Source organism: Microtus ochrogaster, chromosome 18, assembly GCF_000317375.1.
Source record: "Microtus ochrogaster isolate Prairie Vole_2 chromosome 18, MicOch1.0, whole genome shotgun sequence".
Taxonomy (NCBI): Eukaryota; Metazoa; Chordata; class Mammalia; order Rodentia; family Cricetidae; genus Microtus; species Microtus ochrogaster.
In genome coordinates this window covers 55,109,065-55,123,618 of record NC_022020.1, presented here as the reverse complement: position 1 = coordinate 55,123,618, position 14,554 = coordinate 55,109,065, and the positions used below count along the sequence as shown (strand labels likewise).

At 42.1% G+C, this 14,554-nt stretch overlaps 1 protein-coding gene across 1 annotated transcript in view; it reads right to left on the bottom strand.

Moving 5' to 3' along the window:
- Positions 1-2,648: 2,648 nt before the first annotated feature.
- Positions 2,649-14,554, bottom strand: part of Ccdc68 (coiled-coil domain containing 68) — a 35,055-nt gene continuing 23,149 nt past the window's right edge. The window contains exons 7-11 of the mRNA XM_013349483.2: positions 13,590-13,672; positions 10,040-10,145; positions 8,990-9,073; positions 5,035-5,111; positions 2,649-3,068 (exon numbers count right to left, since the gene is read on the bottom strand). Coding sequence (XP_013204937.1) covers positions 3,011-3,068; positions 5,035-5,111; positions 8,990-9,073; positions 10,040-10,145; positions 13,590-13,672 — 408 coding nt within the window. The 3' untranslated portion in view covers positions 2,649-3,010. The remainder of the gene's footprint in view (positions 3,069-5,034; positions 5,112-8,989; positions 9,074-10,039; positions 10,146-13,589; positions 13,673-14,554) is intronic.

Sequence of the window (14,554 nt, the reverse complement as noted above, 5' to 3'; positions counted from 1 at the left end):
ACAATCCATCAGACTTCTCTGACATTATTTCCTTCCCTGTCCTTAGAATGTACGCTTTTCATGGTTCTGGAGATGGATCCCAAGGCACCAAGCATTTAAGGCACGCACTTACACTGAGCCACACCGCCACCCTATCAGATATTTTTTTAGGAAAAGAGACATTTATTTGGATGACTACCCCCAGAGTACATAATTCTAGCAAGAAAGTTATCACAGGCAATGCCCTTGCTCTCTCAACCAGGTCTTTGTACAAACAGAAGTCTGCCCTCTTGAAATTATCTTCCTTGGCAGACAGTTGGCCAGTGTTAAAGTCCAGGCAAAGAGACCTTTATTGAAACATTCACAGATGCCCAAGGACAAGAATTACAGCATGACTGTAGCTGTTGAGCCTTAGCTCTCAGAGAGAGAAGAAGAGCGCCCTGGATTCACTCTGCCAGCAGATAGGGAGGTACTACCCAAAGCTAACCTCTCATTAACCTTAAAGCAAATCCTTAACTCCTTGTAGTTTTACCTTGATCTGTTGAAGCAAAAAGTTTATTGCTTGTATTTTACCCTCAGAGATAGTATAGAATGTAATCCTTAGAGCCAAAAGGGCTCCTTTCAGTCAGCTAACATCTGGCGAAAGTGCTAACACCAAACACCACACACTTCCTTTGTTTATTTACCTTTGTTGCCTAGTCACCCTCTACTCCCTCTGCTAGCTTGAGAATAGCTGCACACTGAGGAAAAAGATGGTTCTTGCCTTGCTGCTGGTTTTCCCTGATTATAATCTCTAGCTCGTTTACCCAGTTACATTTAAGATAACAGAGAAAGCACACACATTCCCTTCGTAGATTTCCCAAATAATTTAGCCTTTCCCTCCCTTAATTAACCTCCTTTCTCTTTAAGAAGTTCCTGGAGACTTCAACTACCCCCACCTTGAGCCATACAGTATGGCTGACAGTAAATGCTTTGTGTAAAACTTTTATGTGTTTCTTGACCTTGAACGATTCCAGCCTTGCGCCTGGCAAGGGCTGGAGAATTGCTGATGGTAAGTGTATATAGTTGGAAACCTGCAGCGCCACAGAATAAAGAGCACTTAAAATGAAGGGCATTAGGCTGTCGGTGTAAAGTACTATAGAAATCTTTGACACCCCTTTCACCCCTGAGAAGAATTCCACCTGTGGGACCCTGGGTAGGGGCTGGAGCCAGTCTCATAGCTCCTACAGTATAGCTTGGGGTTCTTGAGGGACTCTTAACAGTGGGAGCAGGGGCTGGCTCTTACTCTTTATTCTGCTCTTGGGACTCTTTTCCTCTGACTGGGCTGCTTCATCTAGCTTTAACATGAGGGGATGTGCTTACTCTTATTATAAATTTGATATGCCATGTTTGATTTATATATCTGGGAGACTCTTTTCTGAAGGGAAAGGGTGGATCTAGGGGAAAGAAGGGTTGGGAGAGGGACTGGAAGGCGAGGAAGGAGGGGAAACTTCAACATATTGTACGAAAGAAGAATTAAAAATAAAAACTTTTGCAGCATTTCAAGAACTGCAGTACCTGGATGGATTTATAAATACATCACTTTACCTCACCGTACAAGCCTTTAAATACTTAAAGCATAATACTTATATTTCATATGGCACATGGACAGACTGGAAGCATCTTTCCTGAGAGGGTAACCAAAGGCCTAAGGGAAAGTGTCCTTTCAAGTGACTATACTGGCTAGTATTATGTCAGCTTGATACAAGCTAGAATCATCAATGCAAAGGGAGCCTCAATTAAGAACATGCCTCCATAAGATCTGGCTGTAAGGCATTTTCTCAATTAGTGACGAATGCAGGAGGGACCAGCACATTGTGGGTGGTCTGAGGAAAAAGCAGGCTGAGGAAGCCATGAGGAGCAAGCCAGTAAGCAGCACCCCTCCATGGTCTGTACATGAGCTCCTGCCCTCACATTCCTGCCCTGTTAGAGTTCCCGTCCTGACTTCCTTCAGTGATGAACAGCAATGTGGAAGTGTAACCTGAATAAACCCTTTCCTCCCCCAGTTGTTTTGGTCATGGTGTTTCATTACAGAAATGTTAACCCTAACTCAGACAGTGACCCAGTCTCTCTCTTCACTCAACTTAAGCATTGTCTGCTCTCCTCAACATCAGTATTTCTACAATTACAAGTTTGTTTTAACTCATAGCACTCAGAAGAATGTATCAGAATCTGAGTACACTATAACATTGCAACTCATGAATTATGATTTCCCTGGCTGTAGACAGCAGCCATTATTCCACTGGACTGTATTCTTTAGCACTGTGTTCTATCCCTCTGCCTAATAATTTCAGATAACATTGATATCAAGAAGAAAATAAGTAACTAAGCAAAATGCACCAGTTGCATTTTTATGTGTGGAGTTTTCCTCTAGCAATAGAACCTCTGAAGAACAATGACCTTCTAAGACAGTACAAGACAACCAGGCCACCATGATTCTGAAATTCAGGGGCCACCATTGGCTGTCAGACGAGCCCAGAAGAATCCACTCCATCCTCTTCTCATAAATCAGTAGTGATAAATCTTCCACTAATAATGGGTCCAGAGATGAGACTGTGCCATAGTAAGATTATTTTTATCTAAAGACTAAGTAAACATATCATTCATGCATACACATTTATACACATCCTTTTACTTAGACTTGTAAACCCACTATCAAAGCTCAAATCCCTTTAGTAAAAAATCTGAGGGTATGGATTCAGATTTTATTTTAATGTGTTAAGTGTAGAGCAGAATTCATCTTCCATCATAGAAAAGCACCTGATTTCTTGTCCTTTTAAGTTAATATTTTTGCGGGGAAGGTTTCTTCTCTCCATTAGACATCTGTTGAATTGCCTGGAATATCACCTTCCTGTAACCTTATTGATGTATAATAAGTTATATTTACATAAACACTGGCATGGTGTCATTTTAACTTCAGAGCTGAAACTGCATTTCAAGGAATAAATAAGATTTACAGAGTCCTTCTCTAGCGGAGCTTCATCCAGCCTGTTCACTTCCGTAGCCTGACCAACATCAGATACGGAGAGGCCCCTTCAGACTTCAGTTCACTGCAGAAAAGACAATATACATTACCAGAGTGGAACAAGGCATAGTCTAATAAGACAATGATTATACCATCATTACCCCTACATCAACTGTCACCATACTGCGAAATATGATCTCAGAGAGAGAGCCATTAATGTATCTATTGTAATGGATACCCCGTGGGAGATAGTGAAATCAAATTGGGAAGGCATTATCATCGGCAATTTCAGCTAGGTTGGATGGGGCAGGAATGAGGAGTAAGAGGAAGCAGAGTTAGAGCCTTTCCACTCAGTGGAACTATGCAACAGAGTAAATCGAGAAGGAGAAAACTCAGCTATCTGTTCCTGAAGTATGTTGCAGCTCTGTGGAGCCTGAACCTTCTTCCTTATTGTGTGAGTCTAGTATTTAAAATTATACATGCATGTGCTTATATATATATATGCATGTGTTTTGTATTGCAATATGAAACCTTATCTCAAATGGATCACTCTTGTATTCAGCACAAGGGACATCTCTATGCTTTAATGACTCAGGGGTTAAAAAATCTTGAGTGTATTAAGTGAGATATAGAATATAATAGGTCTTGGAAGAAATACAATTAATTTGTCCAGACAAATTGTAAATGTTATCTCCCTCAAATTAGAATTCCATTGTATATTGGAAAATCCAGGTTTAACTTACCAAACCATACTGCAATTCCATTCTTAAGCAGCTAGCCAACTCTATTTTGAAAATGAAGATCAGACTTTATGCCCTTAACACTGTAATTTCTATTCTTAAAAGACACAAAATGTCCAGTTTCAACATTTCAGTTAGGAGATTTCTCTTCATTGACTTTGTCTAAGCCATAGAAAAAAAGAAAACTCTTTAAACAGTTATACAAGGCAGGGACCAGAACACTGAGCATCCTCCCTTTACCAGGAGAGCCGAGTCCTCTTTGAGTGCCTCTAGGACTTAATTTCTTTCTTTTCAGAAGTTGCAATGCTAGTGACCAACAAGCTTGAGGATTCAGCACCTGGAGATCTGAGAGGACTTGATTCAAAGCGGCTTCATCTCTACTCCCTAATTATATACTTCATTAGCAAACTGCATCTTTGTCGCTAGGAGTTTTAAAGAGAGAGATGAATCCGTCTGAATTCCTAGACTAATGCTAATCATAGCAAGCCTGATTTTCCACCTCAGGCCCTGTGCCCAAGAGTCTAAGAAAATGAGACTCTTCCCTGCAGGGACCAGACAGTGGAATTCAAAAGCGGCCAGAACAGGAAGTTTTTAATCACTTTTTAAACGATTCGTGTAATTACAGGCTATGCTCTCTCTTAAGTGAGCATTCCCTAAAGTTTATGGAAATGAGGTTCGAGCCTAGATTCAAATTCTGAATCAGCCAACAACAATAAACATCACACACAAAGAAATTAGTCTGGTTTTCAGTATCATTTTGATTGCTTCCTTGGGTCATCATCACTGCTTGAAACCATCCATTTGTAGCTGGTAGTTGCTGAAGTTACATGTTCTTAGCAGTGCAGAAAGTAAAATGAAATAGGAGGACCCAGTTGTTTCCTGGGAATATTTACAATCTATCTGATTGAGAGCTGACAAGAAAATTTTAGTAAGAACTAACAACTAGTGATTAAAACATCCATTAAGGACAGAGCAGCTGAGGAAGAAGGAGAATGGAGGAAAATGATATGTAATATTTGTAAAGAAAAGTGCTGAAATTAAGTTTGTGCTTGGTTTAAGGCTGAAAAGAGGGGGGAAAGATGTACAATGCATGCACTTAGTAAGTGTTAATATATCCAACCTCAAGTAGGCAGTAGTGGATAAAGCGATCAATTCTGAGCAGTATTTAAGCAATAGATAATGTGGTGGTTAATCCTCAACATGAACCTGATGGGTTTAGGGGAACTTAGGAGATAGACTTCTGAGGATGTCTTTCAAGGCCTTTCCAGACATGATTTAGGGTGGAAGATGGGACTGAAGAGAGGACCTTACCTTGTAGAGACAGCCTTAGAAACTGGTGCCTTAGGAGTCTCTGTCCAGTTTGCCACCTTGGTTTTAAGTTCCTTATTCTAAAATTGGAAGGCAAAAGGTACAGAGATCAGACCACAAATTCACATATAGCCTACATTTTCAATCCTTCCACTCCACTCCCCACTGGCCTAATACCTACAGAATAATTTTTGTGCTTATTTTATCAGAATCAAAGAAAACAATATTAAATATAGCTTGAAAATTACATAATGTGCCAAGGGGCTAAACCCTGAGATTCATCCTCTGAACTATTTTGAGTTTACCGAGATTCCTTCTCATAGGGAAATGAAAATAATCTTAGTGGTACACATGATACTGATTACATAATTATCCTTTTGAAGTAACCACTTGATTATAAACCCTGTAAAAACAGGTATTATATAATCATATAATTCTGAGAGATAATGCAACTCATGACAGCAAGTAAGAGGAGATGCTACCTAGCCATATTTTCCAGTACAGCCAATCACCATCTATGTGCTGCCATTTAGCTTACTTAGCTTCTTTATATCTAATTTTGTCATCTGCATAACAGATTCCTGAAGCACAATTAATAAAAATTCAGAGAGATAAATTGGGGCTCAATCCAAAGATTCGAAAGCAAAGCAGCCAACTGGCTCTTACCTCGACCTCAGTTCAAAATGGTGATCCTGCTTCCAGGAATCTCAGAATGAGATGTGACTGAGAGCTGTCTCCTCCCATTTTATACTTATATCCCTCTCTAATTCAGAAAATTAGGAAACAAGTTCCCTCAAGACACAGAAATACCACTTTTGGGTTTATACCCAAAGGATGCTCAATCATAACACAAGGACATGTGCTCAACTATGTTCATAGCAGCATTATTTGTCATAGGCAGAACCTGAAAACAAATGTCCCTCAACCAACTAATGGATTAGGAAAATGGGGTACATTTATACAATGGAGTACTATACAGCAGAAAAAATAATGACATCTTGAAATTTTCTCTTTCAGTGTGTAGGATGCATATTACCACTGAAGTGATAGCAGAAATGAAATAAAATTAAAAACCATTTAATACATGTCATAAAACAATAAGCAACTGATGAATATAGAAAAGATGTAAAGTAAATCAGAGTGACCAGAATAATTTAGGACATTTTCATATACATAGAGATTGAACCTGAACCTTAAAGACAAAGTGAAACAGGTGAAGTAAAAAAGGGGAAAATTCCATGACTGTGGTTCCTACCAAATAAGCCTGGGTCATCAACATCACCTGGGAACTTGCGGACTTAATAAAGCCTCCATCCCCCAGACACCTGGAGTCAGAACCCATGTGCCTACTGATGAATATGATAAAACGCGGCAGGTCCTTTTAAGGGTCTGTCAACTCTGAGAAGTAGTGGGCTGAGAAAATGCATCACTGTCTCCAGTATGTATTAGACCTGTGAGAAGAGCTTTAAGACAGACGATAGAGCTGCCATCACTAGACACTACCCCATTGTAATCTCAAGAGGTAAGCATATACATCTCATCCAGAAGATATACTTCCGTTAAGACAAACATAATAAATAAACATCGTCTCCCTCTTAGGAGACAAATCTAATGTATGCACACAATGAGTCCCATATCTTAGGCCAAGTATGTGACTGAGCAGAGTCTCCACGATCAGTACTCAGCACATGATGATGTAGTTGAAAACTCAGTGTCACACTGACAACTTTGATGGGAATAAAAATATCCTGTGATTGGACAATTATGCAGAAGCTGATGAGAGAACACGGCCTGCAGAGTTTATAAAGTTGGTAGGTTTGGAAGTGTTATTCTCTTAGAAAGGGACCAAACTTTTTGTGACAGAATCAGCCAGTGCTGATCAGTTTCATAGTCAGTGGCAGGCTTATCGTTTATGTGCTAGCTCTGGTCCACTCTTGGTATGTCTCGTCCAGATTAGGAGCTGTGCAGAGAAGAAAGTACTGGGAATGAGCTTGGAGCTGCCGCACCATAGCTCATCACTCACGAATCTCCTCAAACATCTCCTGCTCAGAGATGCCTTCTCTGCCCTGTTCCTCCCTCACTTCCTATAATGTCCTAGCATTTCTTGAAGCACTTAGCACTCCTGAAGATCATTTGGTTTTTTTTTTTGCTAGGTTCTCAACTGAGATATAAACTAGACGAAGTCAAGGAAAGCCTGACCCGATAGTGGCGCTCTCCAGCACGTAAATACCTAAAAAATGTTTTGTTGAATAAATGAATTAAGTGAATGTAAATGAACTGGCAGTGTGTGTGTGTCTGGCATGCCCTAAATTTTGAGTTCCACCCCAAGCAGATTATAAACCTTAGAGAGGCCTACAGTCTCAACACTCAGGAAGAACTGGTGGCAGGAATATAAGAAATTCAAGGTTGTCCTTGGCTGTGTAGTAAATTCAAGCCAGTTCATTAATAAGGCCTGGGTTTTTAAAGCTTCAAGGGAAGGAGTATACTACCTACAAGGAAAACATCTATCTACGGAATAAAATAAATTGGAGACCATAAGGACAATCACTAGATGATTCCAAGCCTTGTTTATAAATGAAAAACAAAAGCAAAACAAGAAACAACCTGCCCAGGGTCAGCTATATTCAGAGAATCCAGGGAAAACACTAAAGGGTATTATCACTTCATTGTGAAGAGTTTATAGCCAGTGCACATGTGTCCAAGAGGGGCAGCACAGGTCTGATTATGTCCCCACTAACTGGAGTGTCAACAATCCCTGGCTGCACCTGGAATACAAAGGCAGATGACATGGGTAGAGACACACTTTCCGGGTTCTACCGCTGGACCTCAAAGACAACTAAGTCATTGCACAGCATCTAGGAAAGATTCTAATGAACTCATTGGACAACAAGAATCTTCCTTGGAGGGATTCCACTTTTTGAGGCTTTCCTGTCCTTCCTGTGAGCAGATGCAATCTACCATGAAGAGCCAGGAAGAAGTTTACAGGAGAGAGAATGAGTGAGTTGCAAGAAAAACATGTCTTATCATAGGAAATTAAAATATGCTGCTTCTGGTTTTTTTTTTTTACTTTTCAAGTCTTTACAATAACATGTAATTTTAAAATGCTCATCCATGATGAACTATTAAGTGAAAACTAGCAAAAGTTGAGTGTAATACAACTGCAAAATTACTTTAAGTTTCTAAAACATCAGTTCTTTATATAACTGCCATGTGGGAAGCTCTTCATTCCAGTCATGGAGAATCTTCTACTGTGAAGGAAAACCAACTCACACCACTTTTCCAACCAACGCCCAAGAAAAGCCTCTCATTTTACACTGAGTTTGGAAAACACTCAAAAGCATGATAGTTTCAGAGACTTTGAGATGTAGTTAAGCTCGGAGGTAAGGCTGGGAAGCCAGAGTGGATATGAATGAAAAAAAATATAAGGAAGACGACGTCACAGAGCAGAAAAAAGTGTGAGAACCAGGAGCAAGAAGCCTCACCGTCTGACTAGAGAAAATTCACACAAGGGCAGCCTTGATCAAGCCTCTAGTTCAAGATCATCATCTGTTTTGTCAGTACAGTGGGTATCCAGGGTGAAATGTGACCGAACTTTTAACCTTTATTTAGTATCTAAAACTAATAATGAAAATTTAATACATGTGTTCAATAATAAGTTAGTTACAATGTAATTGTTATTGAAAGTAAGCTATACTTTCTTAAGCATAACAGATGCATATATGCTGATAAACAGACTGAAGACATATTCATACACATCAGGGTACATGTACTTATACAGACAATCAGACACAGTCCAATGCAGTGACAGAGAGACACATTCGAAGTCACACAGGCACATAACCATTCTCAAGTGTATGCACACGTGGTGGATGTATCATTTACATGCAGGCACACACTCACATATACACACCCAGGCATGTACCAACACGGAAACATACAGTACAGATTCCTTTATTACCTGACTTTCAAGTATGTTGACTTTTTCTTTCAAATTTTCGATTTTTTCATCTTGTTCCTTTAAAGTACTTTTTAATCCTTCCATCTAAGAATCAGGAAGAACAATTGGGAAATCTTGTCAGACCACGGGGAATTCAGTTACACAAATCAAGAATCATGCAGCTTTATGTGGCCAGACAACGTTCATCAAATAAAAAGACAATCCCGCAGTATGGGCAGAGCCAGCAGGCCACCCAGGGGGGCCACTACCAAATGATGATCCCCTTCGTTTTCATCTACGGGAGAAACCTACCTACAGAAAACCCAACGGGAGCCTAGGTGAGGAAAGGCTGCAGTGAATAACATGAGCCTTGTTCTGCAGAACTAGCTGCGGAGCAGTGTGCAGGCTAGTTCCTGCTTTAAAATATCCCTAGAGACACTGCTTATGAAGGTATAAAGATGTAATGGTCACATCTAGTTGTAGCTGGAACCCCAGCTATCCGGGATGCTGAGGCAGGAGGATTCCAAACTCAAGGTCAACCTGGGCTGTATAGCAATTCCCAAACTACCTTGGTCAATTAATCAATTAATTTTACATTATCTCAAATTCAGTGTAAAATAGGGCTGTTGCTAACGGCTCAGTGTTAGGACATTTAGCTAACGTATGCCAGGCGTAGCCATTCCACAATCCTGAAAATAAGTATCACAGGCAACCCAGACCTGATTACTTAAGAAAGGTTTGAACCTCCTAATGTACAAAGTTTTCCATTTAACAGTGAGCAACATCTGACTTAGAACCTTTATGCTTGTACAAAAATCCCTTTATGCTTGTACAAAAAATCCCTAAAATATCTAAAAAGCAGCTAAGCATAGTTTCTCAAACTCTCTTCTGGAACCCGACAGGTGTTGACATTATAGGCAAGAGAAGCCGCGGAGCCAGGTTGCCTGAGAAACTGAAAGGCTATGTGGGGGGGGAAGGCGAGTCTCGGAACTCAGCTTGCCAAACTGCCCAGGTGTGATCTTGGCACGGTAAACCTGCCATCTACCTGCGAAAGGCCCTTGTTACCCTGACCTCCTGGATGATGTTGCGCAGGTTCTGATGCTGGGAGTGAATCACGAACTGCAGGTGACAGATTTGCTCCTGGAGGATGGAAATCTCTGCTTCAAGATCCTGGCAGCTGAGGATGCACAGAGAGGAGGAAGGAATGAAAAAATGTTTGCTACACCGTCCTCCTCTCCTGCTGTTGAGCCATGTGCCCTTAAGGTCCCAGGGATCCAGGTACATACAAGAAACCGAGGAAGGCTAGCCCTGTGCTCTGCTCATATACGAAACTGGAACGAGATGTGCATTTGGGCCAAAGGCTGCTTCTGGGTAGGGAAATGACTCCGTGGCTAGAAGCCTAAGGACCTGGGTTTGGATTCCCTGAGCCCACGTAGAGCTGGGTATGGCAGCCAACATGTGCAATCCCAGTCTTCCCATGGCAGTGTGGGAGGCGGACACTGACAAACCGCTAGAAGCTCAAGAGGACAGCCGGCTTGGCAAACAGAGAGGAGGACAAGAGGCCCTGTTTCTGGAACACAGTCCTTTAAAGGACCCAGTTCCCAGCAGAAACAGAGACTTTGGTCTTTCTCTTAGGGAGAAGCAGCGGGAAACAACAGCAATTAAATGTACAGTCAATCTGTTTTTCCTATCCATGTTCATGGACAGAAGCACTGGGAAGGAAGGAAGTGAATGTCTGCTCTTAGCGGGAATGTTTGTGCTCTTGATTGGAACAGACCAGACTGTGAACTCCCGGTCACCAGAGGTCGCCTATCCCATCATTTCTAGAGTTCATGTGCGTTCCATTAGCGCACATCACCGTCAGATTTTAGTTCTTTCTCGGCTTTCACCTGAGCAACTCCCTTACCAGGGCAAAGGAAGCTTGGGTGGAGATTTCATGGCACCCGGAGAAGGAGTCACACACCAAAAGAATAAGTGGGGAAATCAGACCCCCAGTAAGGACTGTGGACTCTGGGGATCTTCAAACAGTCCAGACAGAATGAGAGGAACCCAAACCCAGGGAGTCGGCAATCCTTGGGTTTCAGGCAAGCAGGGCAGCTGAGACATTGTAGAGGGATGCACAGATCCCTGAGAGGAAGAGTTGATGAGGAGGAGTCTGCACAGATCCCTGCAAGGAAGAGTTGATGAGGAGACTTGGGGGATGGGAAGATGAGGAGTCTCAGTAGAGTACAGCCGCAGAAAGCTCAGTGCTGGATGTGAGGATCGATAGAAATTAGTGGTAAAATTTAAAAATTCCTCCAGTGAAAAAGGAAAAAAAAGAAGAAAAGAAAAAGAGTAACATTGGCCTAGCTAGTGGTCAGACTTGGGTTCCCTCTGGGCAGTAAGGAGCAGGAAGTCTGGGAGCGGTGCTCTGTTGAGACAAAGGGCTTTACTACGCATGCGTGTGGTTCGAGTTTTATAAACTTGACCCAAGGCAGGATCACATGTGCAGAAATAACGAAATCGACGAAGTGCCTTCCTCAGATTGGCCTGTAGGCAAGACTGCGGGTCTTTTCTTGATACATGATTGATGTGGGAGAAAGCAGGCTGGGCAAGCCGTGAAGAGCAAGGCAGTAAGCAGCATGCCCCCGTGGCTTTTCCTCTATTGTCACACAGGGAAGTAAGGAAACTAGTCTCAGAGGCCATCAGAAGTTTCCAGAAATAAAAGAACAGGTATCGATGCCCTCCATGGCAACATGCAAGGCTCTGCCATGTATGGGAGTACTGAAACCAAACCAGCATGGCATCTTCTGAGCCGCTAGACCCTTCGGAGTGCAGGGGTTGTCCTTGAAGAGCTACTAGAAGAATTACATTCATGCAAAGGTGGTTACTCTGCAAGCTGCAAAATACCCTACCCAAGATGATAGCACCAACAATGTCTTACTTTTAAGGAAGTACTCTGCTTTTCTCTGTATTTTCCTTATGTCTATCTAACCTCAGACTAAAAAAAAACATCTCATATTTGTGGTGCATTTGCCAAGCTTTTAGTGCTTCAACTTAAGAATTCCACTTATACTGATTTCCCTCTTGCTTTCCATCAGTAATGTGAACGATGCTTCCTCTCACAGCTCAGGAAAGGTAAGAAGGAAGACAGGTGTTTGAGATGTCTTCAGCCTGGAAATGCGTAAGACTGGATGTCCAGTTCCTTTCTAGAAATGCAGAGCACCACGCTTTACCCAAGAAATCTCCAAAGCTTCCTCAAAACTACTTTTGAGAATTCCCTGTGCGCTGCTCGTATACAGCAGATTAAAATGAAAGGTCAGGTTGCTTCAAAATCAGACAAGACACCTATTATTGTCTTTAAACAAACAAACAAAAGGAAATCCTCAAACACACTACCTGGACTCTGAAAGGAAGGAACATGTTGTAAGTTCATAGTTCGGTTACATGAGAAAGATCTTTACATTTAAGAGCAAAGGGAGAAAAGAAAGAAAGAGAAAAGGGAGAAAAAGAGAAAGGGCAAAAATAAACTTAACCAGCAACAATCTGTAAGTGTTGCCAGGGCCCAAGCTGCTGTCTGTCTGTATGTCCTTCTTTACCAAGACGGACAGTGACACACAGCTAACATATTCTGCTCCGTTGGGTTCTATGTTTATTCACAGTGAGGAGGAAAGGAAAAAATAACAGATTAGTATGACAGATTATTCAAATATGTGTGTGCAACTTAAAGTTCAGCCTATATCTGGCCATTGCCATAAGTGCCCCAAAATGCATAGTTACCAGCCCACCAGAAAGCACAAAGTATAACAACAGACAGTAAAAGATAGATATCGAAAGAAAGGAATGAGAAATAGGGGGAAGTCAAAAGATAAAGGAGTAAGGATGTCTGTGTCTATATGACATTACAAAGGACAATGAAAATTTGTCCCCTGGATGCTCATAATAGTGCCTAATAACCTAGAGACATAAGTCCTTGATAGTTGAAGTAAGAAGCTGAAATAGGGTTATGTGTTATCTTGAACTCAGAACACACCAGGACTATAGTGAGTTTAGAATCAAAAGGAAAGGGACAATCTAGGGAAACATGAGATGGATCAGGACCTGACATTCCAGCAGCACAGCTCCTGCAACAACCATAAGCTGTCCTGCTTCCTGGTTAGAGACTAAGACATAAAGGTTGAAAATGATGAATATGGCCAAGCCACCCCAACAAACTAAGGCTGCTTTCCATACTCTTTCACTTTCTATGGAGTTGGACGAGTGCCAGGCTCTAAGAGTTTCACCTGATGACGAGCCAGTTTGATGTAGGCTGTGGAAGAGACGCTTTCTCAAAGACAAAAGCACAGAGAATAAAGATGCACCAGCAACTTTGAGTGAGTGGAGAAGCAGCCTCACGCTTCAGAAAAATGAACTCTCCAAGTGGGTCTCCAGGACCCTCCTGTACTCCGGCCCCTGATCCCTCATAGGTAGGACATGGGATGCACGTCTATTAATCCTGGAAATTTGACATCCTTTCTCCCTGCATCTGCCCTACTCTCTCTGTTCCCTCTAGAAGTATAAGTTCTACCTGCCTACAGCCCAGCACAGCCGTGAACAGGAAAGCTACCAGAAACTGTTTATTTAGGAGGTAAGATTTTCAAACCTTTTCGAATGTGCGTCCTTGGACTTGAGCTGCAGCAGCTTGCTTTCCAAACACGATTTTCTCTCTAGGAGTGTTTTCTTTTCCTAGGAGTAAACAAGATACAGCTTTTGTTTGTGTGTATGTGTGTGTGCTTGCAAACTGTTCACAATAGCTGTGTCTCGTGATACTGGAAATATAGTCTGTGCCTCAGAGCTCATCTCATCTGAGCAATTACAATGCGTCACCGAGAAGCCTGGCCAGGCAACGCTCTTTGTGCTTTGGAAGCAAATCAGAGCTGTGTCGTGAATATTGTTAAGATGGGCATGGTGGTGTGTGTGGTTAATCCTCACACTTTGGAGGTAGAGGCAGGAGGATCAGGTGTTCAGAACCAGCTGTGGTGCAACATCGCAAGTTCAAGATCAGCCCGGGCTACACGAATTCTTGTTTCAAATAAATGTCTTCATGATTCCCTCCTTTAGTCTGAATGACAAAACTTGCACTTTCTCCAGCCCACGGCCAAAGTGGAGCCCTTGCAGCGCCGCCTCGCCCACCCACCTTGCCTGTGCCATCTGGAGGAAGACGCCTGCATGGCCTCGCCTGATGTGAATTCCCTTACTGCTGCACCTGCTTCGTGAGCACCTTAGGAGAGCGGTTGGTATCCAAGGACACCAACCACCTGCTCTCACAGCATCTGCCACTGTGTAGTTAACAGGTAAGTGGACGCCTAATGAGGGCTCAAGGCCACAAATGCTGAAACTGCTTCCTAATGAGGAACCTGGAGAAACTCTAAGACTGAGAAGAACTGTCTTTTAAATTAGGGTGATTTAATTATTAAACCCAACTGCTCATCTCGCGGGAAAAGTGACAACTTCAGGAAAGCCCAGGCTTAGGTAAGCAGAGTTTGCACTGCTGGTTAGTGCCAAGTTGGGGGAACCAGGAAAGGCTGCAATGAGGCAAAAATGGCATTGAGAGCATGGGCAGTCCTG